General features: G+C 40.1%; 1 protein-coding gene across 8 annotated transcripts in view; it reads left to right on the top strand.

The window, feature by feature from the left end:
- Positions 1-24,598, top strand: part of VPS54 (VPS54 subunit of GARP complex) — a 52,088-nt gene that overhangs the window by 23,644 nt on the left and 3,846 nt on the right. For all 8 annotated transcript variants that reach the window (XM_071740156.1, XM_071740158.1, XM_071740162.1 and 5 more), the window contains 15 exons: positions 1,016-1,142; positions 2,201-2,308; positions 5,342-5,397; positions 7,192-7,288; positions 7,743-8,080; positions 9,519-9,648; positions 10,081-10,262; positions 11,082-11,194; positions 12,284-12,347; positions 14,148-14,253; positions 17,167-17,254; positions 18,913-19,034; positions 19,146-19,226; positions 22,756-22,863; positions 23,801-23,895. In XM_071740156.1, the coding sequence (XP_071596257.1) occupies positions 1,016-1,142; positions 2,201-2,308; positions 5,342-5,397; positions 7,192-7,288; positions 7,743-8,080; positions 9,519-9,648; positions 10,081-10,262; positions 11,082-11,194; positions 12,284-12,347; positions 14,148-14,253; positions 17,167-17,254; positions 18,913-19,034; positions 19,146-19,226; positions 22,756-22,863; positions 23,801-23,895 (1,815 nt within the window). The remainder of the gene's footprint in view (positions 1-1,015; positions 1,143-2,200; positions 2,309-5,341; positions 5,398-7,191; positions 7,289-7,742; positions 8,081-9,518; positions 9,649-10,080; positions 10,263-11,081; positions 11,195-12,283; positions 12,348-14,147; positions 14,254-17,166; positions 17,255-18,912; positions 19,035-19,145; positions 19,227-22,755; positions 22,864-23,800; positions 23,896-24,598) is intronic.

The following is a 24,598-nucleotide window of genomic DNA, read 5'->3' as shown; positions in this document are numbered from 1 at the left end:
AAGTGCAGTAGAGAAGCCCAGCACAGTTATTCCCAAGTCTGGCAGTGGCCTTTGTATTTAATGTGTCTAGAGAAATAATGTGCAATGGAAAGATGGAGAGATTTACCACTGAATGCAGGCTAATGATCCAGCACTGTATTAAAGCTAGTGAGCCATGCAAGATCATCCTACCTAATTTTATCCAAAATATCACAGCTCCTGTTAATTCTCAGTGGTAGTGTCTTTTCCCTTTAAGAAAAAAAAAAAAGGCAGTAAAGCAGCCTGATTTTTACAGGTACTTGGTGCTCTCGGCTGTTGGTGTAAGTTGGAAAATCTGGAGTGCTTGGTATCTCTCAATTTCCCACTTTTAATTCTCCACTAGAAGTTTTTCAGTTTTCAAGACTGGTTGATATTTCTGATGTGGGAAATACCTTTGTTCTGTATGAAAACAGTCTGCAAAATATGGTTTTAAATCTGCAGTACGTGGAAAAATATTTTTCATTTAGAATAAGATAAAAATGGCAAATTTAAAAACATTTCTGCTTTCTCTGAAAACCATCCTGTAATGTGAAGCCATTATTGTACCTCAGTCATGTGAATTAAATCTGTGATCACATCAAAAGCTCAGATGTTTTGAAGTGGAAGAACTGGTGGATTGATGAACTGAGAAATTGGGGGAGAGAAATAAGTACTCCTTTTTAGCACCCATATACTTAAAAGCACTGAGTATTCTACGTTCTGGTTCACTTCATTCAGAAGAGGGTTACTCTCCACCTTATAAAACAAAAGAAAAAAAAGGAAGCCCTGCATCCAGTTTTACCCTCCATCAATATGCAGGTCCGTGTGTTGTGCTGCAAGGTGATGAAATGCTGATGAAATGCTCTGAAAAATGCTCTGAGAAGTTAAAGATTTCAGCCTCCCATTAAGCCAGTGTTGATTGCATGGAAATTGCAATGGTTATTTTCTTCATCTGTGAACTAATGATTCATTTTCAGGTTGATTATTTAGCTCATATCTCAATGGCTGTTTTTCTTAGGCATCTTGGCTCACAGCTTTGTGAACTGGAAAAGCTGATAGATAAAATGATGATTGCAGAGTTTTCAACTTATGCTCGCAATGATTTAAATAGACCCCTAGAAGATGATTGCCAAGTTCTAGAAGAGGTATGTCTGTTACTGAAATAAACTCTCTTTATGAATATGTTTGCATCTTTAACATACTTAATTAGCACCATCTAATTAACACAGGTCTCTAGTAGCAACATTATAATATTGTACTATTTCTCATCCAAACCTTTCCCCCCTTTTTCTTTTTTTTTTTCCCCATTAAATTAATATTTGCAATGAAACTCATGGAACCACAAGAGTCCTCCTTTATTTTTTTGAGAGATTTCAAAAAATTTCTTCTTTTTTCATTGATTAAATGTATAATGAGTTCAACCTCAACATGTAAGTGGAAAAGAACAAGAACTCTCATATCTTTTTACCTATAAAATTTTGGTGTTGTGATGAAAGCTGATAGACAGAATGAGAACAACACGCAGCTCCCTGTGCATGTGAGTGCTTATCTCAGGCATATGGTGGCCCTTAATACATGCTTCATTTACAGTGTTTGTATACATATGTATATTCCTTGTGCCTCTGAAAATCAGAAACATCTGAAGATTAAGCTGTTGTGATTGCTTTCAATCCTGAAGAAGATTTTTCTGGATTTTGCCTGTACTTTTGTCTGTAGCAGGCTAGACTCTGTTAACTGTTTAGTCCTGTTTCATCCATGGGTTTAATAAAATACTATGGATAGCAATAGTACTTAAATATTTTCATTTCTGCACTATAGTTTCTTCCCACCTCTATGCTGCAGTGTGATAACCTCTCATTTGTGCTGATGCAATTGTATGTAGTGCCATTCTTGCTTGGGGTAAGGAAACTCACTGATCTTTAGAAATATCCATGTTTTTAAGCATAAGTGGAGGAGCACAATTGAGGAACAGGCACGAAAGGGGTTGGGAGGAAGGAACTCCATTAGCTGGTATTGCCACTGGGAACTTTGTATAGTTAAATCATGGCATTAGTCTCAAGGCACTTAACTGACCTAAATACTGTTCACTATGTGTTTGATACATGAACTTTCTTCCTGCTGTGCAGTTTCTTAAAATTGTTTCTCGTCCTCACCTTGATATTTTTAGTGTGTTGGTTTTTTTCTGTTTTTTTCTTCTTGATAGGAGAGACTTGTATCATTAGTATTTGGACTTTTAAAACAAAGAAAGCTAAATTTTTATGAAATATATGGAGATGAAATGATTATTACTGCAAAGAACATAATTAAACAGGTAAGCCAAACTCTTATAGTGTATTTGTCAAGGTTGCCTCAACCCCTTACACTTCATTTTCTAAATAGTTACAACCAGCTCTGAAGTTTTTTTGGTGGTTGATGGTCTCTCATTTAGAGCAGCTGAGCTTGCAGTCACTAAGGACTTTGAAGCAGAGAGGTCTGGAATGAGTAGGTTGCAGAAGTACAGCATATCACAGCTTTCTCTATGTGATTATAATTCTGAATCCCCTGATTTTAGCTTAGGGGTTTGGGGTTGTTTTGTTTTGGTTTTTTGTTTTTTTTTTTAACACATGCCTTTCCCAAATTGTCATAACAGTGTTTCAAATTAAAAAAGAAAAAAAACCAACCAACCCACACCAAGAAAACTCCAGCCCCCCCTAACAAAGAAGCAAAAAAGTTATTGGCATAATTACATGAAGAGAATCAGATGTCAGCATGCACCTAGTATAGGCACATGATAAAGGCTTGAAAACATCCCTGACCTTTTCTAAGAGAGCAGAGTGAAGTTAGGAAAAAGGTGTATGTACTTTCCTGTAAAAAAATATTTAAAAAAATAATCCCTTTCCTTATTGATGTGGTTGTTTGCCATTTAGGGTAGTGTATCTTTCTTTTCAAGCTGAAAATTGTTGGAGATAAAACCAACCAACAAGCAAAGTTCAGATTACTTCCTTGGGGAAAAATGCATGGAATATTTTGGGCAGTGACAAGATGGCTTTTGTTTACAAACTAAAACTTAAAGACTGTGAGCATGTTTTTGGTAGCTTTAATTTTACACATCTTGTTTGTTTGCATGCTTATGTGAGAATATTGTGTAAAGGGTGATTTTCTTCCCTAAAAATCTATGATTATTTCAAGAGTCATGTTTTGATGTCTCTTGAGCCACCTCTGATTTGTATCTCAAAGGCTGGGAGATGGTCAGGTGGTGGGTTTGCTGTCAGATGAAGGCAGCCTCCACTGACCTCATAGTATAGCATGCTGAATTATGAAACAGACTGGGAAAAGCTTTTAAAAAGCTTTAAAAACCCCACACTTTTAAAAGCTTGGGAGTTTTGGTTTGGTTTTCATTATTTTGTTTTAAGCCAGATTTGCTCCCCAAGTCCCCTTCATATTGGAGCCCCACAGTTCTGTTGTTTCTGGGGATGGATAACACAGGCCAATGTTGCTGGTGGTGATGGCACCACCACTTCTTGTAAGGCCTTGGCTATGATGTGAGCACTTTCTTATTTGATGTCATCACAATTTAAATGGGGTTTAAATTGTCCCAAGCTGCTTGTTCTCTCCCCACCTGAAAGTGGTGAGATGCTGGACTGGGTCATTGCCATGCTCACTGAAAACTCAGTGGGGAGCTGTATTACTGCTGGCCTGGGAAAACAAGAGCATACAGCTGTGTGCAGCTGCTCTGAGCCTTCACATGAGGCTTAACACCAAAACAAACAAACAAACTAAAAACCCCAACAAACTAAAAACCCCATGAACCCAGGATAAAATGGTTCATCTGCCCATCAGTCTCCATTGGCTTTTCTTTTGCCTGTGTCAGCAGTCAGGAGGAGAAGTTTTTTCCTTTAAATTCTCTTAAATCAGGTAATAGGCAGGTAGTGTTCCATGTTTTCCTGCTCCTTTTTGATCATAAAGTATTTTTTCCATTCTGCTGGGGATATTTGTCTGTATGTTGTGATTTTTCAGGTATCACCTCTGCTCAGTAATTGACAAAGTTTAATCAACTTCCAATGTAAATTTCTATTAAATAGAAATTAAAACAGGATCAAAATATTTATGTTGCTTGTAGAACATGTTTGCATTGTGGCCCATTGTCTCAACTCTTGAAGAAATTTTTCCGTAGTAAAGGAAGCTCTTTCTTTCCCACATCTCAGATGTGCTTCCTGTTCAGATACGTTGCTGATCTGTTTTGGGCATTTTTTTAGTAGCTCTTTATTGCCAGGCAGGTGAGAGAGCAGATGTTTATAAGCACTGAGCTGCTTAGTTCAAGAGCAAGGTGTGTTTTTTAAGAAGCTTCTATTCTGATAACGATTACGCAGAGTGCAGGTAAAATCTACGTAGCTTGAGATGGTGGCCATCAGTCATCATTTAGATTGTCCATACTCACTTCAAGCAAGATGAGTTTAGTGTGTTGCTACTGGCTTATTTGATCAGGTTATTGATTGACATTTGGGAGAACCCCTAATTCAGTCTAAATGGCTTACAAGTAGTAACACAAAAAGAGACAAGTGAGCAAATCACCATGAAACAATAGGTAGGTTTGGGATGAACATCAGTTGTTTTGGAGACCTAAAGAAACTGGCCCATTTTTTGTGTAACAGTTGAAGAGCAAATGACCTTTGAGGAAAGGCCACAGCGTGGCAACAAAGATATGGTCAAATCTAGGGAGATGCAGAGAACTCTAGAAACAGAGGCAGGCAGTGCCCTGGAAGTGATGAGGAGGCCAGCCAGCCAGCAAATACTACACCTGCTAGGACAGCAGTTAAAACTGGGTCTCCCTGAAGTGTTGAAAGGCAGAGTGTAGGTGTGTGCTTCCACACTTTCCCTGGTGCTGTTCATTCCAGTATAGGTTAGTTCCCAAATCCTGTATTTAAATAGAAAAAAAAAATTAAATCAACCTACATTTTCCAAAGTTAGTCACTTTGGAAAGGGGAAGAATATGGCTACTGCTGTTCTTCAGTCCCTGACCTGAGAGACATTTCAGAAATGGTGGTTGACAGCTGTGCTCAAAAGAAGGTGCTTTTGAGATGGAGCCAGTGTGCCCTTCAGAGCTTAGTACACAGTTTGGAACATTTTGATCATCTGTATTTTGCAAATAGCTATGTGGGGGGGGGGTTGGTTTTGGGGGTTTATTTTGGTTTTTTTGTGTTTAGAGAAACAAGTTGTTAAATGGTACAAATATGTCTTTTCATTTTTTTTATTTTACTTTTCCTTATTTATCTTGAGGTTATTGTGTATGTTATGAAACTCAGCAGCAGTTAGAAGGAAGCTAAGATTTTGTTTTGTTTTGTTTTTTCCCCTTTAAATTTGACAGTGTGTGGTTAATACGGTATCGCAGATAGAAGAAATAGATACAGAAGTGGTTGTTAAGTAAGTATACAGCCAGATTTTTTTTTTTTTTTTTGGTCGTGGGTGGGGATAGGAGATGATGGATGCTTTTTAGCATAGATAAATTTACCAACCTAATTTGTTTTTAAATTTCCCTGTGATTAAGTTTTATCCTTCTGTTTTCACCTTAGGTCTCTGCTTCTGTCTGCCTCCATGAGAATATTCTATATTCCCTTTCTCATTCAGATTCTAATGTTACCTTAACCTTACTTTAAAATAAAATCTGTGAATATCTGAACTCAGTATCTGAAGCATGAACTCATAATTACTTGAAGGCATTCCCTATTATCATAATGTGAGATTTTGTATTAAAGGGTGTCAGTAGTTTTAGTACCTCTCTCATGAATGAGAATAGGAGCAATCCAGAGAGGAGATCAGACAATTTCAGACCAAAGAAAATGGGTTGCCAGGAATCTCACAAAACCCATCAAAGGCAAATGCCATGTCTTGTGTTTTGGAAGGACCAACCCCTTGCAAGGGGAGAGGCAAGAGCTGGTTGGCTTCAGGGCAGGATCTGGGAGTCCTGGTGCAGAACTTTTTGGCCACGTACCAGCAGTGTGTCCTTGCAACCACAGCCTGGGTCACATTAGCATAGCCAGCAGGTCAAGGAACAAGCATGACACTGAGATCCAGTAGAGATCACTGGGACTGAAGCATGGAGTGTAGGAGGAGCAGCCAGGGGAGTTGGGCTTCTCCCCCCCCTCAGCCTGGGGGTGGGAAATCTTGGGGGAGAACTGCCCATAGATATCCCCATGGGAGCGTTACAGGACAGCTGTAGACAGAGCCAGAGTTGTTCAGGAGAAAGATGAGGAGTAATGGGCATAGATGGAAGATGGCAAAACACTAGTTGAATCTTTGGAACAATGTGTTCCCTACAAGGATGGTCAAACACTAGAGCAGAGCCTCGGGGAGGCCGTGCATCTCTGGGGTGCAGTCAAGCCTTGACTGGGCTGGGCACAGAGCAACCTGATCAAGCAGGACCTGTGCTGAGCAGGGGTTAGTCAAGGCACCTCCAAAGACCCCAGTCACAGAGGCCCCTGCCAGCTTCTGTTTTTCTGTAGCTCTTCAATTCATTTGGCTCAGGAAAAGGGTGCCTCGAGATAATCAAACCAGAGCAGCTGATAAAGAAAGCGAGGGGCAGAATCTACATGGGATTCATACCAAGACTGGGAGAAGACTGGGAACGGGGTTATTTTTAAACATTTGATACTTGGTTTCCGTTCTGTAACGTTCACTATTCTGCAGTTGGGTTCTAACTGTGTATTACAGAGTTTAACTTTTGTTCTGTCAATGACTTTTCTGCCCTTTGCCACAAATAGCTGACTTGCACTTTAATAGCAGAAGTGGTCTCATTGCAATGCAACAAAATAGCCTAAGCTTTTGTAACACTTGCAAAATATTTTCATTTAAGTTATTTTGGTAATTTTTATTTTCCATATGATTTCTGAAAATGTTATTAGTCCCTCTGCCTTGTTGCTAACACCTGCTTATTCCAGGGAAAAGAGCATTATGCCCTGGAGAAAAACTATGTAATAAATGTGAGGCTTTTGTTTTTTTCAGTATGATCTGTGTTTGTATACCTCCTTCCCATTACACTTGCATACATTCTGTTGATCATGACTGTTGTTCAGGTGATGTCTGTTCTGCCAGATAAAAGTACACAGAATTTGTTATATTTAGAATTCCATTTAAAGCGTGTTTTTTTTCTTTATGTGCTAGTAGGTATTGTGGTCAGTAAACACTTGCTGTTTATTGAACACTGGTCTTTTTTTTTAGGCTTGCAGACCAGATGAGGATGATGAATTTTCCTCAATGGTTTGATTTACTGAAGAATATTTTTTCTAAGTTTACCATCTTCCTGAAAAGAATAAAGGTAAGACATTCATTTACCAAGAGCTTCACACAGTTCAGACATAAAATGGAGTGAAGTCACTTTCCATTTGGAGTCTTAAGGTGTTGGTTTTGCTTAGTGAGTTCAAACTTCTGATTTAAAGAAGAGTATGTGAATATCAGCATCCAGAGCAAAAATGGTTACTGCTAATAAAGAAAGCAATGGGAAGGATTTAACACCTCTTGGTGTGTGATTACAGCCATTTCAGGCTTCTAGGAATTAGGATGGAACTTCTGTATTTGTCATATGTCTCCAAATGAGGTTTCTTTTGCCTCTGAGGAAGATCTGATATTGGTTACCGTCAAAGACAGATCTGCCTCCAAATGCTAATTAAACAATAGAAAACACAGCCAGGATTTAGGTTAATCTCTTTATAGTGCAAGCTTGTGGCACAGGATTTTGGGTTTTTTGTAATAAAAGCTATGTTTGATTGTAGGCCACATTAAGTACTATCCGTAGCGTGGTTTTCTTGGTTCTAGACAAGAACCAAAAAACCGGAGACCTGGAGGACACCTTGCAAAAGAACTCTGCTAAAGACAGCATGGTGGACACAGAAGTGGCTTACCTGACTCATGAAGGCATGTTCATCAGTGATGCCTTCAGTGAAGGGGACCTCCTGCCTGTAGCAGCTGACACTACCTCTCAGAGAAACACTTCCCCAAACAGCGAGCCCTGTAGCAGTGACTCAGTCTCCGAGCCAGAGTGCACGACTGATTCCTCATCCAGCAAAGAGCAAACGTCGTCTTCTGTTACTCCAGGGGGAGTAGAGATGATGTAAGTATCTCTGCAAATGCACTGCTGCCTGTCTCAGCTTTGCAACGTGTCAGAAACAAGGTGGTAGGTGAAGGCAGTTTTTTCTGATGACACGGTACAAAAATTACTTTGGAGGAATGTGCTTTTCTAGTTAAGTGAAGGGGAATGGCTCTCCACCATCACCCCCAGAGACTGCCTTCACACTGCATTGTCCCCAGCTCACCTTTGTGTTATTTATTGCCTTGCTTTCAGCTCTGTGCATAGTGGGATGGGTACCTTCTTTATCTCTTATACTGGGAGCCTGCTTCTGTAGAGAGCACAAGAGGGCCTACAGGAAAGACTCATTTTTTTGATCATGCTTTTACCAGGCAGAAGCATTTCTCTTCCCTCTTCATGTTCCTTTTTTTTTTTTCTTCTGGATTTTTAAGCTGGATGCATGGACTTCACCTTGATAAATTCTATAGAAAAATCTGTTCATTGTAAACTATTTGATTTGCATGGTTAAATAAATACATCTCAATGGTTTGGTAACACTGGAGCACCACACCACAGCACCACCTGCCTCCAGAGTTATGACCTTTTTGGCACTCTTACTATATGTTCCTTCTTTATGGCTGTAAGTCAGAGCTACCTTTTTAAAAAGAACCAGACATAGGGTGTGTTGTGTGTGGGACACAGGCATGAGCCACTTGAAAAGCCATGTTTGGTTACAGAACACTGAAGCAAAACTGAAATACCACTCATAACCATACCCTGCTGAAAGATAGCAAGTGGGCTACTCACTCTAGCTTCTGAGTGCCCAAGTGTCCATACTGGTGTGTTCAAGCAACTATTGATAGAGAGTTTTGATAGAGAGATTTTCCTCCTCATATCACAGTGCTGGCTGAAGGAGATGAATTTAAAACAAATGTGCTGTGCATAAACCAAATTCAGGCCTCTCTGTGTCCAAACATCTGGAAGTGAAATGCAATGTGAAGAGGAGTCCAGGGTTACAATGAGGATCAGGGAAGAAGGAAGAGGGTTGGATCTGAACTGCTCTGGTGCAGTTGGCAAAGTTTGCTAAAATGAACGTGTAAAATGTGATTTATCTGTCATAATCTTGTGGTGCTCAAGTGTTGCAGGAACAGGGTAAATTCTAGCTCAGCACATGTTAGCAATACTTGTTGTATTAGTAGTGGCTCTACCTTTTTTTATCTTAGAACATTAATAGCAATTAGAATGCAGATTTAAAACATAAGGATGTGCAGTTGTATTTCCTTGATAGAGGAACTGATGCGACATTGACAGCAGCTTAGAAGAACCCATCTGTACAAAGTCACTTGGTTGATTAACTGCCTGCCTGCATTTGACAGCTGCTGCAAGGCTCTTTCCTCCTTCAACCTAAGAGCAGGAATACTGTTGTGGTTTTGTTTTTTTCTTAATAAATGGATGCTCAACCACCTGTCTCTGTCATTTGTAGGATCGGTGATGATGTGAATATGACTGATGTGGAACTTGTCAGGCTTGCAAATAATATTCAGGAGTTGCTTTATAATGCCTCTGATATCTGCCACGATCGCTCAGTCAAGTTCCTCATGGCAAGAGCAAAGGTAAGGAGCTTGGATCAGACTGGTGTTGGCATCTCATTTTTTACGAGCATTTACTCCAGACTTAATGTTTTAATGAGTGAGGGCTCTGAAATGGCATTCTCAGTTGAGATTAAGTAACTGTTCCTGTTACCACAGATCCCTGAAGATGGTTCACAGACCACACAAGCATTAACTATCATGTCATTCTAAGGCAATGTGGGTCTCTGCTTTTTTTTTAATTTAATATTCTGAGTTGCTGTCTTTGAAGCTCCCTGCGGGTAGTGCTTACCTATTACAAGATATCTTGCTTCCACTTCAGTCTTTCTCTGCCCCATTTAGGGTTAAATAATGTGCCTTTAAAATACCAATAGACATGGCGACTTGTTATTTTCTTTTACATCTGTGAATTTTTGTCATGTTCTGTCTCCTTACAATGGTTTTCTTTGCATATAGGATGGCTTCCTAGAGAAGCTGAATTCCAACGAGTTTGTTGCTCTTTCTCGCTTGATGGAAGGCTTTATCTTAGATACTGAGCAGATCTGTGGCAGGAAAAGTATGTCCTTGAGAGGAGCACTTCAGAGTCAAGCCAATAGATTTGTGAATAGATTCCATGAGGAAAGGAAGACAAAACTAAGGTATCTTTGATTAGAAGATCTGAGGGTAGAAGATCTTTGTCATCTTACATGAATAACTGTATCCATGTTTTGTTGCAAACACAGTATTTTGTTGCCTAGGACACTAGTAAGCCTGTTGTACTTAAGAGCAGGTGATGAGAAAAACAGTAAAATATATATTTTTTTTTTCAAATTAGACTTTACTGTTTTCATAACTTCATTACTTCAAACTGGATTCTTATGCAGTTACCTGAATAAGGGCAGTCATAAAACTACAGGAAGTATTCAATACTGATATTGAAGGGTTAGGGTGTGTCTGTCTCAGCAGTTAAGTAAACTCAGGATTGTTTGCTTTCAACTGTTGTAAAAAAAAAAAAAAAAAGAATAAAATCAAAATCAAACCAAAACCAACCCATACCCAACCCAAAAAACCAACCAAACAAAAAGAAACAAATGCACACCAAGTGCAAGGAACATCCCTTCCCGCAACATGCATCAAGTTTTTTGCTCTCATTCATCAAGAGCTCTTTAAATTCCAGTATTTACACTTGACTTCAATGACAGTGATCTCATAAAGATCCTCAGTGCCTATGTAGTCTTTTTTTACTTTATGACAGACTGTACAAATTGAGATCTCTAAGCCAACACAGAATTTTTTTGTGTTTTACTACTGTGAATTTTTGGTCACCTCTTTCTAACGAAGATGAATAGCGTAAACATTTTGGGCCACTGGGTTTTTTAGGACTACTGTAGTTTTGATTCCATGGCAGTACAGGCAGGAGAAGTGTCAAGAAAAGGCATTTTATTTTCTCAGCCTCCTTCTTTTGTGTTTGTAACCAGCCTCCTTCTGGACAACGAGCGCTGGAAACAAGCTGAAGTTCCTGCCGAGTTTCAGGATCTTGTTGATTCGGTGTCAGATGGCAGAATTTCTCTGCCTGAAAAGAAACCAGCAGGTGTGTATCTTGCAGTCCTACTCTTAACTGAATTTATTAACAGCAAATGCTGATATTGAATGGTGATGAACAGTTCTGATGTCACTCTTGATCTGTGTTTGCCTGTTGCCTTCTGGAGGGATCAGAAGGAAGTTTATACCTTTTTTAATTTTATTTTAATTTTTTTTTTTCTGTTACCAGTGTTAAGATGCCTTCTGATGACCTTTAAAGATCATTTAATGGTTTTGGAAACCTATTTAAGTGTTAGCACAGGAAGGGAGCTACTTATATATACAAGTAGTCTCAGTCCTTTCTCAGAACATACCATGAAATGTTGCAAGGGATTGAGGACTCCTCCCTTCTTGTGTTCAGCAAAGCTTGCTCCTTACCACTGCTTCACTGGCCAGCTGTTCAGATGACAGGCAGCACGCTGATGGAAATGAAAATTCATGTACATTCAGTTGTTTACCTTGCCACAGAAACCTTGTTTGACCTCAGACAAGTCACTTTTTTTGTCTTTGTGCTCCACTTTCTGGTGTGCAAAATGGGAATGCATAAGGTGTTCTTGTAGGGTTAGACATGCTGCAATGATGAATGTGTGTGAACAACTAGAAGAGGAAGAAAACGTACAGAGAGGGAAAGAAAGAAGGAATATAACAGATACAAAGTGTATTAGGCAGTAGTCATTCCAGTAAAGGAATGTAACACCAGATAATACTCATTAACCATTGCTCTTAAAATAAACTCTTGCCACATCATTCAAGAAAATAGGAAATAAATCATTTGAGAATGTATAATAGAAAAACTATTTTTCTGCTTTTCTTTTTTGTTTTTAACCTGTTGTTTCTAAGTCTGTAATGACTGTGAGACTTTGGGTTTTTTTTTTAATTTAAAAACCCAGCAGATAATAAAATAACTTAATGGCTGGTAATAATTGTGATGGATGACAAATTATTTAATAAATATTGTAAAAATGGGCAGTGCTCCAAAGATTGATGGTGGGTTTTTTTCAGGCCTTAGCAAGTGAATGCTATATTTTCAAAAACTAGCTTTTTTTTAACCTTGTTTTTAGTTCAGCTCTTCCCTTTTCTTTCTTTCTAAAATGTCTAGCTACTGAAGAGAGAAAGCCAACTGAATTCCTTATTGTTGAAGGACAAAAATATGCAACAGTTGGGTAAGATGCATTCTTTTCTCTTGGTGGTTTGGTTGGCAAGAACTTTTCAGTCGAACGGTGGTGAATGCTAACAGCTTTAACAATTTTATTTAAATAAGAAAACCCTCTCCATCCACAGAGTAATTTCTCTTTACTTCTGCAACAGTCAGAAGACATTGCAAGATCTTCAGTACATTAAAACACTTTTTCTTCTCTGAATCAGTAGGCTGAAATTTATGGTTCCAATTGAATATGATTTTTCCCAATTATTTAATGAAAACACATGGTTGTGAAAATACAGGTTTGTCTTCAAAGCACACTGTTGTTTTTTCTTGCAATATAGGTTATCTCTGGAAAAATACATGAGGCCACTACTGAGTAATTGCTTATCCTTTTCAGAATAAGGAATCAAAATTAAGATGCAGGCTATCTCTGAAGCTGCATATGCTGTTTCCTGTTTCTTTGTATCTTGATTGCTTTGGATTGGAAAGTAGTTCCTTAAAGCTGGTTGTATCAAAGACATTTTAAAATATATGATACTCACATAGTTCTTTCATTTTAAAGCATGCTGTGTTTCCAAAGGCTGTGGAGCTTAAGCATTAAATATACATGAGTGGTTTTTTGAGAGGGAGTAAAACCTGGAGATCTCATTCCCCAGAGTCCTAACATTCATTTACCCCAAACTTAAAAGTTCTGATTTACATAATGTCTTTGACCAGCTGTCATTTTATGAGTTGTTTCATGATGATGCATCACTGTTCAGTTAGAAACGAGCTGATGGCTCCAAACTTCAGTGCCAGCCAAGTGATATCACTTCAAAAGAGCATTTCAGGTCAAGTATAGGAGCATTTGAACATCCTTTGAAGGATACAGGTTACTTAATAGATTATGGTTTTGATAGTCCATCTCTGCACGTTTGAAACTTCTTGTATTTAGCTCTGTGGAGCAATTGTCAGCTTCACAATTGTGTGAATATTTCAGTCTTATGCACTTCTAAGTACAGTTTCATTGCATTTCATTAAAAAAAAATGTATTCACAAAAAAAGCCTAGATGTTCCCCAGAAATTCTCCAGGTGTTTATTTGCAGTTCAGTAATCATAATCTCTCTGCACTATAGTGCCTAAAGGAAGAAAGAGATTTGGGTTTTAAATGTTAGATTATCTACTCTAAACATTTGATCCTGCCTTCTGTCTATTTGAATTCAGAGAAATAACCTGGATTTCATGTAGCCTTCCTAATTCCATCCGGTAGCTCCCAAATACTCCAATCCCTACTGAATTCAGAGGAAATTACAGGTGTTGAGCATCTTTGAATATTTGGTGCCATTTTTTCACAGCTGCCTCCCATTTTTGCAATCCCTTAGCATATTAGTTATATTATTTTCAGTAGTGGTTGTTATCTGCATTCTGTGGATTTTTATACTTGTTCAAAGTTGGCCAGAGTTACACAGTAGTGTAAGAAAGGAGCTTCAGGTGTAATTTTTTTTTTTTTTTTGTCCCTTGTCGACATTTGCATGGAGACTTCTAATTCTGCAGGAGGTTTTTTAGAGATTAAAAAGTTATACCAGTGACCCTTAGATGTTTTTTCTCATGTGTTAAATATTTTTCCACACGTCACCCTGTGTAATGGGATGTTCTTTATGCCCATCTTTATGTCCATCTTCTTTTACGTTTTACTTCTACTTTGGATCAGTTAGTGGTTATATTTATTGCTATAATCTATAGCATTAGGTGGTTTTCCATCAACATGACTGGTTGTGTTTGATTTTTCAGCATCTTGTGTGCACTGGGATGACATATTTGGTTGTTTCTTCTCTTGTAGGACAGTATTGCTGTTAATAAGAATAATCCTTGAGTACTGCCAGTGTGTGGATAACATTCCTTCCATCACTACTGACATGCTTACCCGCCTGTCTGATTTACTGAAGGTATGATTCCAAATGTACCATCAGTGCTCATGAGGGGCATTCAGGGCAGAGAATGTCTTGCTCTCTGAAATAATTCACCTGCTTTTATGATTTCATATAAATAATAAAAATTGTCTAGAAACGAATGTGTTTATTACGGTGCCATAAGGTAACCTTTTAAGCTAAGGGAGTTAAAAATGCAATTTGTTGTGTGTATTAATTTTGGGAAGGCTATCTTTCTTCTTGTTAAAGTGTAATACTGGAAATCCCATCTAGTAGTTCTTGTCATAGCTGCCTGTCATCCAGGCTGAGTGTGGGATTAATGCTGCTGAAGAAAAAAGCAGTTTGATACCCGATGCCACAGAGATATAACTATATGCAAGAAGGAAACTAGTCTCCTGTTTTTTATAAGTCAGTAGAGGTACAGTCAGCAGAACCATGAAAAATAGTATGGGATGAAGCTTCTGTTGTAAAATACAAAAAGATCAGGACCTATTTGTCATTTATTTCTCACTAGAGAAGAGGAAAGCTGGTAAAGCAAAGACAGTGCAAGGTAATGTAAGTAACAATATTAAAAGGACCACATGATTGTATCTTAAAACTGTTACACATACACACACATACATACATACATATATATATATACAGGCTCCAAAGCCTACCAGTTAATTTATTTCAATGTTTTCACTCCTGCCTTTCACACAAAGGCTGTATCAGGTATTAGAGTTCTGAACATAAGCATCTTTGATAAAAGCTAAACAGATTCTACTCTCCAAAAGTATGTTTTACGTAAGGTGAGGGACAGGGGAGGGGAAGCACACTGTAGGAGATGGACCTTTAAATAACCTTCCTTTGTTAGTAGCTCTTGTTTGAATAACCACACAAAGGAACTCTCCTTCCTCTATTCATCATTCAGATTAATCCACAAACCTTCCCTTTTGAAAGCACTATCCAAGGCAGATCAGTCAGTCTGGGACCAGAGATGCTCCTCTTCACCTCTGATTCCCCAGCTGCTGCTTCACTCAAGTCTTGCAGCATCTTTTCACAGCAGTCAGGATAGCAGCATATGCCTCAAACTTGGCTAGATTTCACTTCTCTGTATTACTTCTGTCTCCCTACCATATTTTGTTCTAGCTCTATGTATTTTTTATTCCTTGATATTCAAAAGTAAGGTGCAATTTAATTGTTGTATTAATTGGTGGCAAGGTGCCATCAGTTGGAGAGTTGGCAAGAACAGCATTCAAAAAGAAAATCTCATTTACTACACTTTGAACAAAGCATGAACCTCTTAAGGTGTACTTCCAGTTCACTCCACTTTTTGTTTGACAACAGCCAGCAAGCTTTGAGGTTAGTGAGAGCTAATTTTTATTGTGATGGGAACTTCAAAGTGTTCCCAAGTAATGAAATCCCAGGCAGTTTTGAAATGTGGCTGCAAGCAGTGTGAAATGACACCCATGCATGGACAAAAACACAGTCATCATTGCTGGAGTGTAGTTGGTGCAGACAAGAGAAGCCTTGCAGCCATGGTGCCAGAAATGCTTTCCTCCAAGCAGTCACAAGGAGGGGGTGTTGCTCTTTTGATGTTTCAGGCATGCTGCTTTCTCACTGCTTTGTCTGCTGCAGGCTGTTTGGTAACTGAGTGATATCTACGAAAAGCAGGGAGAGAGTGCAAGTGCCCATCATCCTTTACAGGGAGTGGTTTTAATGTTCTGCCACACAGGCAATGAGTTGCTGCTAACCTGAGCTGAATAGCTCAGAGGAGAGGAGGCTGTGTAGGATGGGTGTCGTTGACTCCGTGGATCTACTTCTAAAGTCCACCAGGAGGCATAAGAAAAGGTCTTGCTTTTCAAGAGGAGATGAAGTGAATGTCAGGTGGTTTCAGACCCTGACTTCTGTTTGAAACTGCAGAAGGGACAGCAGCAATGGCTTCTCTGTTCCTACTCCATCACCAAAGCTGGTCTAGAATATCTGGTGTCTTCTTCAAGCTGGGTGGTGGAGCAGAATTCCAAAATAAGATAGAATATGCTAACAGGAACCGTCTTATTCTTCAGAGACTTTGCTGATCCGAGTGCATTTAGTGATAACTTCTTTGCTACTGGAAATAAATTAGGAAGATCCAGTCAGGATTCATCCACTATATATAGAATTCTGAACAGAGCTGTTTTTGGACTTGGCATAACATCTTCTCTGCATCATTTCTTAATCTCAGTATTTTATAGTGTTACAAGCCATACTCAGACATCTCAGCAACTGAATTACTCCAGTGTTTTCAAGTTTTCTTTAACAACAGGGAAGGTCTAGAACCAAAGCAGAAACTTATTCTGCTGATATTTTCCTTTTCCATTCTGGTATTGTGCTTGTCTATTTTACTTAGTAAAGTAGTGAGACTTCACTCTACTAGTGAGATTCTACACTCCATCCAAGGTCCTGGTTTGAGAGGTACAATTTATAGATTTTTAGTATGAAGCTGCTCTTCTGTATGACTTTTGAAGGCTGAATATAGCCAGTCTGAAGCAAGTCTGACTTGCTGCTTTTCTTCCACACTGAGAGCAGTCTCACCCAGAGGTCTCACAGGGAAACAGAAATTAGTCCCCAAATTGAAATTGCTGAGTAGCTGTGTTTTTAATAGCAATTTTAATAGCAATATTTCTGCTTCCCTTTACTGAAACACTGCTTTGACTGCTTTAGTATTAGCTTGATGAGTCAAAAAATACTGCAGGCCACTGATGATTAAGAGTTGTGAAAAAGTTCCTTTTGTCTTTTTAGCTAACGGTTGTGGAGTCCTCTGTAGTAAGGAGCATGTGAAACTGGTATTGGCCTTCATAATAATCTATTTAATCTTGCAAAATTACATTGGTGGTATTTCTGAACTGTGGTTATGTGTAGCTGTTGAAGAGTCAGCATGCATTTTCATTGCCTTTTTCTTTCTCACAGTATTTCAACTCTAGAAGTTGCCAGCTAGTCCTTGGAGCTGGTGCATTACAAGTTGTTGGTTTGAAAACAATCACTACGAAAAACCTAGGTATGGATTTCTATATTTAAAATGTCAAAGCTTGTTGTTCTGCCTGTTAAAAAAACAAGCAGAAAAATAAATGAAAAAACAAACACAAAAAACCCCTAAGCATTTATGATGAGCTATGTTTGTGTTGTGGTGCTGTGCATGAGGGGTGATAAAATCTTGCTGCTTAGGGGGTAAAATGTGTATAAAACCTAGTGAGTTGATTAAGTCTGGTTAAGGGGTGCATTAAAATCCATAAAATTCTTTTGCTGCCTGCTGGGTCCCTTTAAATGTAAAGCTTGCCTGTGTTACATGAGTGAAACATATGAACAAAACATACAGTCTACTAAGTTTTCCCTGAAAACGTTTGGATGTGGAGAAGGTGTAGTTACTGTTTCAGTGATGGCTTTGGCTTGTTTGGGAACTGCTGAGTGGTCAGATCTTGAGACTGGAGTTAGGTAGGTAGAGGAATGCAGCCAAACCCCTGTCTCCCCGTGCATTTTGCTGAGCTCTGCAGTGCCGTCTGCCCCGTGGTGCTGTGTTCTGTCACACAGGGCCCACATGCAGCTCCCGCGGGTCGGAACCACGTGGCAGTGACACGTAAAATGATTTCTGTGCGTGGCTCTGAATTGGACAGTGAGTCTTTTTGTGGCTGAATGTCCCTCTGCAGTCAGGTAACTTAGGGCTCGGTGTCTGTGTGCTGAATCCCAAACTATGATTTGGGCTTTAGAGTTTCTCGTTTTCAGCGTAGCCCCCAATTACCTGCTAGGATTGCTTGTCTGCCCCAAAAAGCTGGAGAGAAGTAGGTGCCCAGGTGCAGGCTACAGGAAAGCCTGACACACTGCCCAAGACCCCCAGTTTTAAACTGTCTCCTGGATTTAGGTGCCTTTGGTTGATGGGTTGAGGCCGATGTTTGAACTTGCCATTCCCATGTTTCAGAGTGTCCTGATTAGCTGTCTGCATTTATCTTCTTTTTAAAAAAAGGGAATAGCTTGAGGAGGATGGGTTAAGAGGCTTCCTCCCACAGGGCCATTGGGTTGAAGCAGACACAATAGGGATCCAGTCTTTACACTAGAAATCTTGGGCAGTGTGGTGCCCATGCTGGTACCACCGTGTGTCCTGCTGCCATCTCAGGCCCTGTTGGATGCAGGAGAAGCTTGGTTTTGGGAATCCTGCTGGCATTGCAGACAGGAGCAGGCTCTGACCAGCTCAGCACTGGCAGGGCAGAGTGTTTGTGTTACACCTCCTCCTGTGTGCAGAAGAAAGCTCTATGGCTGGAGCGTGTGGCTGCCAGGGTTAGGTAGGTAGCTGATGATTCAGGTCTTTTATGATACGTCTCTGATGTCTCTGTGTGTGCTCAGGGCTCAAAACATCAAGCAGACAGTTAAAGCCACTTGTAAAATTAGAGCCTTATCTTGTACCTTACAGAAGCTGGGTGTGAATAGGCAGGTACTAGTTTGGTGTCTTCTCTGGGTGGGGTTTCCCAGTGGGTACAAATGCCTTCTCCAAATTGTATTGTGGGTTGGTGGTTGTTGGGTTTTTTTTGTTGTTGTTTTATTTATTTTAAGCATGCTGAATTGTGACAAAAATGTTATTTATGTTAAAGAAGATACAGTCTATACAAAATGTCTCTTAATAAAGTTATCTTTCTTTCCCTCTCTCTCTCTCTTCTGGATTTGCAGCCCTTTCTTCACGTTGCCTACAGCTAATTGTACACTACATTCCTATCATCAGGGCTCATTTTGAAGCTCGACTGCAGCCAAAGCAGTTTAGCATGCTCAGGCATTTTGACCACATTACGAAGGTAATTCTTTTGACATTTCCTAATTAAATGCAAAGTTCTGCTTGTCAATTGTGCTCTGAAGATTATGAATGTCATTAGATAGTAAATAAAACCTGCTTTCTTCCATTACAGGATTATCATGACCACGTAGCTGAAATTTCAGCAAAGCTGGTTGCCATAATGGATAGCTTATTTGACAAACTGTTATCCAAGGTAATGATTTATGGAAATAATTGTATGCTCTCTAAATTGCAATTGGAGATCTTGTTGTATACAGTCCAGATGTTTTCAAATGGAATCTTAAGCTTTCCTAATCAGGACTTATTTGGACTTCTTTAAACCGTATAAACACAAAACTCTGTGGTGTACTTGTGAATGTCTTTTGTTTTAACATTCACCACCTAAAGTCAGTCACCTCCCTCCCCCCCCCAAAAAAAAGTGGTTTGTGTACTCCTTCAGCAGTACCAGAAGTGCTTTGGCTGGCTCAGATGCTCTGGTGTTCAGAAGCTGAAGTGCTCTCCTACCCTCAGCAGTTCCATCCACTGACAGCTCTTTCCTGCAGTCAGACTGAGCTGGTTCCCGTTTCCTGCTCTTCCTGACAGTGCCTCTTTGGAACTGGGGAGTGTGTAATTTCTTGCAGCTGAGGAAACACCAAAGCTGCTGCTGAGAAGGAAGAGTTTTTTGAGGGGAAGAACCATCCTGGCAGACCTGGGAACTAGAGGGCTGCACTTGGGAGTCCCTGCTGTGTATGGCTTTCCATGAAGTGCCCTTAGTTTTGTTTTTGGTTTGTGTGGGGTTTTTTATTTTTGAGCACTTGTGTGTCAGTGGAGGAGGCTGATCCTCAGATGGATCCACTCACTCTGACCCACCTAGGCACCAAATACACTGACAGAAGCTGCCCTAAGATGAGGGCTCCTGGGCCCACAGATCCAACAGATAAAGTATGTGAACTTGTAAAGCTTAGTGCTCCAAATGCATCTTATGCTTTTTTTTTTTTTTTTTTTTTTTTTAAAAAAAAGCTGCTCAATAAGAGCAATACTAAATTAATTCTTTAGTGTCAGATTTGTTGATTGGCCTGGGCCAACCTCTTCCTTGTAGGAGTGTACAAGAAGCACAATATCTCCCTGGTGGAGCACAGATTGAGAACAGGCTATTGGGGGCTGCAGTGAGGCACCTGTAACAGGCATAATTTCTGTCTTCCCTTGCTGCTTCTATTATTTTATGTTGTGCTTTTTCTTTTCATCTGTTTCTTTGGGATATCAAGTAGTGTTACTTAAACTTAGGGAGAAAAAAATCAAAGCATTTAAACAAGGATTCCTCACCCCCTGTTTATGTTTATGCCCTTTTCTAAAGATCCCAGGTAGTGGTCTGCTGCTTTCGGGGGTTTTTGCCCCACATGAAAATATTTGTTCTATGAAGTAGCATGGCTTTTTGGTCACTTAACTCTTTGGTCACTTGCCTCTTTGTCTTTTGAAAATAAAGGACAAATGCAAGAATTTAGATTATTGATACTAAACAAGTTAGCCTGCAACAAAACAATAACACAGTCAGGGTTCTTGATGGTGATTAATAAGTATCCATCCCTTGCTGTCCTTCCCTCCCCATGTGAGCTGGCATGAGATGTAAGCTGAGAGTATTTCACTCCTTTGGAGCTCCTGAGGGCTTGGGTGAGAACCACCCCTGGCTCCTGTGAATGCAGCCCCCAGAGTGCAGAAGAGGAGGCCGTGTGTCAGGTTGCTTCCATTCCTAACACACCTGATAATTTGGCTTATCTTGTTCCTGAAATCATGAAATCTTGGCACTGAAGGCTGTGCAGAACAGAAAACCAGGAAATTTGCAAATGGGCATGTCAGTGCAACCATATCAGCGTGCTGTTTTGTAAGTTTTTATGAGTCCAAATATTTCAGTGCCTTGTGGATAAAGTGGTCACCTGATCTAAAGGGTGTACATCTGAACAAGCAAGTTCCAGTGCATGTGTCCAGCATGATGTAAAAACAAACATTGCACAGTCTAGAAACCTGCTTTGGAGAAGACAAAGTTTGATCCAGTAGAAGGGACTCTGACCTCACATTTGGGTAATGTGGACAAGTTACTTTTGCATTTCCAGGGTTTGCTTCCATCTGGGAACCCTGTGGAACAGGAGCTGTTGTGGTGAGGCCACGCTCTCAGCAGGGTCTGTCACAACTGCACAGCATCTATCTGTTAACTTTGGCAAGGGGGTAAGACAGGAACAAGGCTATTTAGTAAGTGAAAAAGGCATCAGTTTTTAGAAAAACTGTAAAAGTTTATTTGTCTTGTAGCTGCTTGGACAGAAGAACAGTAAATTTTTCTCCGATTCCCTATGGTATTACACACTGTTGTCCTTAGCTAGAGATAGAAATGGCACCTTGCAGGGCTGAAGTTAAGTTTCTTTCTGGTGCTACTGCTTTTCCCCCATTGTGATGAAGAGTGTGAATTGTCTGTAGTCAAGCAAAAGCCATTGCTGCAGCTTGCAGGCTCCCTTTGTCTTTACAGCATACTGGTAAAGTGTAAATTGTTTGTTGCCTAATTCCCATGTCTTGAGGCAGAGTCCTGCATGCTGTGCAGTTGTCCCACGCAGGGAGAATGGCTCCTGGGGCAGTAAGCACTATTTTTCTGCTACTCCTCAAAATTAGGTCATTGGTTTGGCTTTTCCTTCCTCAAAACTCCCTGTTTCATTTTCTCTCTCACACTCGGGCAAGCTTTGTTCTCTTTCACAATTCAGGCTATCATTAGAGAGAGCTTCTCCTCCAATGTGTTTGTAAATAATTCAGTTGAAATTATTCAGCTCCTCCACTGAGTTGTGCAAGGCTTTGTGGGAGAGTATCACACTGCTAAAGGGGACCTACCAGGGCTGTGCTAGCACAGCTTCTCCACCAGGAACTGAAGAGCTGCCTTCACTGTTCCTGGCACAGTTTTTCAAAGTGTCTCTGAAATTATATTCAGATCATCCCGATCCAGCGTGGGGAGAAAGTTTTATTCCCTTTGTAACCAATCTCTTACCACCTGGTCATTTCCAGTGTCTTGCTGCTTGGAGCTCAGTGCTGGGGGAAGGGACATTTTCTACTTTGCCCTCCAAGATATTTCTGCAGTGTTGTTGTGGGGTTTTTTTCTTTTTTTTTTTTTTTTTTTTTTTTATGGCCATTACTGAATTTTCAGGAGTTTCCGTTTCTTTATGCTTTCCTCTCCTTCTTCCTTCAGAAATCTGGATGCATGTGATCTTAGAGAAGTAGTTTTCTCTCATGAAGTACTTGAGGGGCTTATTCATCAGAGGCAGAACTGCTTCTCTGTCATTGACTCGTGCAGCTCTGACAGAGAGGAGCAGCTCCAGCAGCCCACATGGTGCTCATCTGCGTCGCTGGCACAGCGACGATTCTCGCTGCATCCGTAATTCATGGGATGGAAACCAACAAAAAAATGAGCAGAGAAGCAATTCAAAACTAACAAAGATGAACAGATGAAGTTGGGATATCCTCCTGTTTCATGCTGCTTTGCATCTTACTCTTTGCTTATACGGCAAGAAGTGCTAAAAGATTGTGTAACGCGAGCCCTTGGCTGAACTGGATCATGCCCAGAGACCATTTGGATTTGTGAAATTCTAAATGGACCTTGATTCGTGACATCATGAGTAACACAGGGCTACACAAAGGGCTGCTGGAAACTCTCCTATATAAACCATTTTAAAGCAGTAGAAAAGACTAACTGGTGGTGTTTTTATTTGCAGTATGAAGTGAAAGCTCCTGTTCCTTCAGCGTGCTTCAGGAATATCTGCAAGCAAATGGCAAAGATGCATGAAGCTATATATGATCTCCTTCCTGAGGAGCAAACTCAGGTGAATGTTATTTTTGAGATTCCTTTAACACCTCCCCTGCAAAAGCACATGAACTCAGCAACAAGAGGGATTTCTACTTTATCTGTAGGGGGTGGGGAATCTCTTTTGAATCTTTGCAAACCCACATATTCAAGGAGCTGGCAGCAGTCATGCAGACAGCTCAGTCTGCACTGAAGTAAGTGTTCAGATGTGCAGGGAGACTGATGAGACACACAAAAAGAACTGATTCCAGCATTTTGAGATCAGTTTGAATGTCTGGAGAGGTGAATCTTCAATTCAGGAATTAGTGCTGAAATACTAGACAAATGCAACAATTCAAGGCTCGAGTACAGCCCTTGTATGGAATTCTTTGGTAACACTTCTCAACCCTTGTGGCTTCTTAGGGTCCTTAAATGTATTATGCAGCCAAAATGTACCAGATATGCTCATTCATTATTTTGCTGCAGCTATTGCTGCTGCAGAGATGCTAAATCTAAGGACAGGAAGGACTTGCCCAGTCACTGAACACACTATGTTGTAGTTTCTCATTTGTATTAAATTAAATGGTCCCTTCAAATTCTTATTTCATGTGTTCTCTTGGAAAAAAAAGCTTCACGTGGTTATATAGAGGAAGGATTTTGTTATCTTCTAGCTTTGCTGGATAACTGGGACAACAGGGAAGAAAAATTAGTGCTCCAAAGAATGTGTGCTCCAAGTGCCACAAATGTAACAAATGAGGCCGTACACAGTCCCATATGTTACATATTGTATGTGGCCAGAAAGAGGAGGAGGCCAAAGGGCTGGCAGAAGGGAAAAATGACTTGCATTAATTGGCATGAATTGCAAAAACAAAACCAAAAGTTAAGTGAGTTAAGGTGTTTGCAGTGTATTTCATCTCTGTAGGCAGTGATGCAAACAAGGGGATGGGTCCTTATTCTCGTTCTGTGGTCTCTTCTAGATGTTGTTTTTACGAATTAACGCAAGCTACAAACTTCACCTGAAGAGGCAGCTGGCCCACCTAAACGTAGTCAATGATGGAGGACCTCTGAATGGGTACGTTTGGGCTCCTGTCTTACTGCTTAATTCAAATTCCCTTCTGGAAGAAAGTTGTGCTTGCAGAACTCAGCCACACTCTGCGTTTTAGTGTGTCCCATTTGGAGCTTTCTCACAGTACAGCACAGGGCTTGTGCTTTTCCATAGGAACTAGGGATGCAGTCAGCCTGGTAATAATAGAATGGGAGCTGTAGGTTGTCCTGCTGGAAACCTGCTGTAGGTTTCTTCAGCTCACGGGCTGTTTTTTCTCCTTTTGTGTGGCAGCAGTGGCCACAGCTTGATTTGCAAGATTTGCATGATTCATGAAGCAGTTTTGAAACAGGGATGATGACTCATGGTGCTAGCAAAGTAAAAATAGGAAAAAACTGGTATTTCATCTGAGCAATGGGCAGCTTCTATACAGAAATCATTTTTACAGCAGAACTGGATTTGAAACAGAGGTTCCAGACACAGAGCTTTTCCCCTTCCCTGCCTCAGCCCAATCCTCCATCCTCAAACCTGTTGGTGGTACCTTTCCTGGCATCCCACACCTCCCAGGAAGGCCTGCAGCCTCTCATAGGCTGAATCCTATTGTAACTTGGATTGTTCCCTGAAATGGTGGGATTTATAATCATTCCTAATGACCTGGAGGTGTGTGTTTGCAGTGCAATTTAGTGTAATTTTCAGTGAAATTCAGCCAGCCTACCCACATGCATGAAAGCAT

Source organism: Heliangelus exortis, chromosome 3 (assembly GCF_036169615.1).
Source record: "Heliangelus exortis chromosome 3, bHelExo1.hap1, whole genome shotgun sequence".
Classification (NCBI taxonomy): Eukaryota; Metazoa; Chordata; class Aves; order Apodiformes; family Trochilidae; genus Heliangelus; species Heliangelus exortis.
This window is presented reverse-complemented; position numbering and strand designations above follow the sequence as displayed.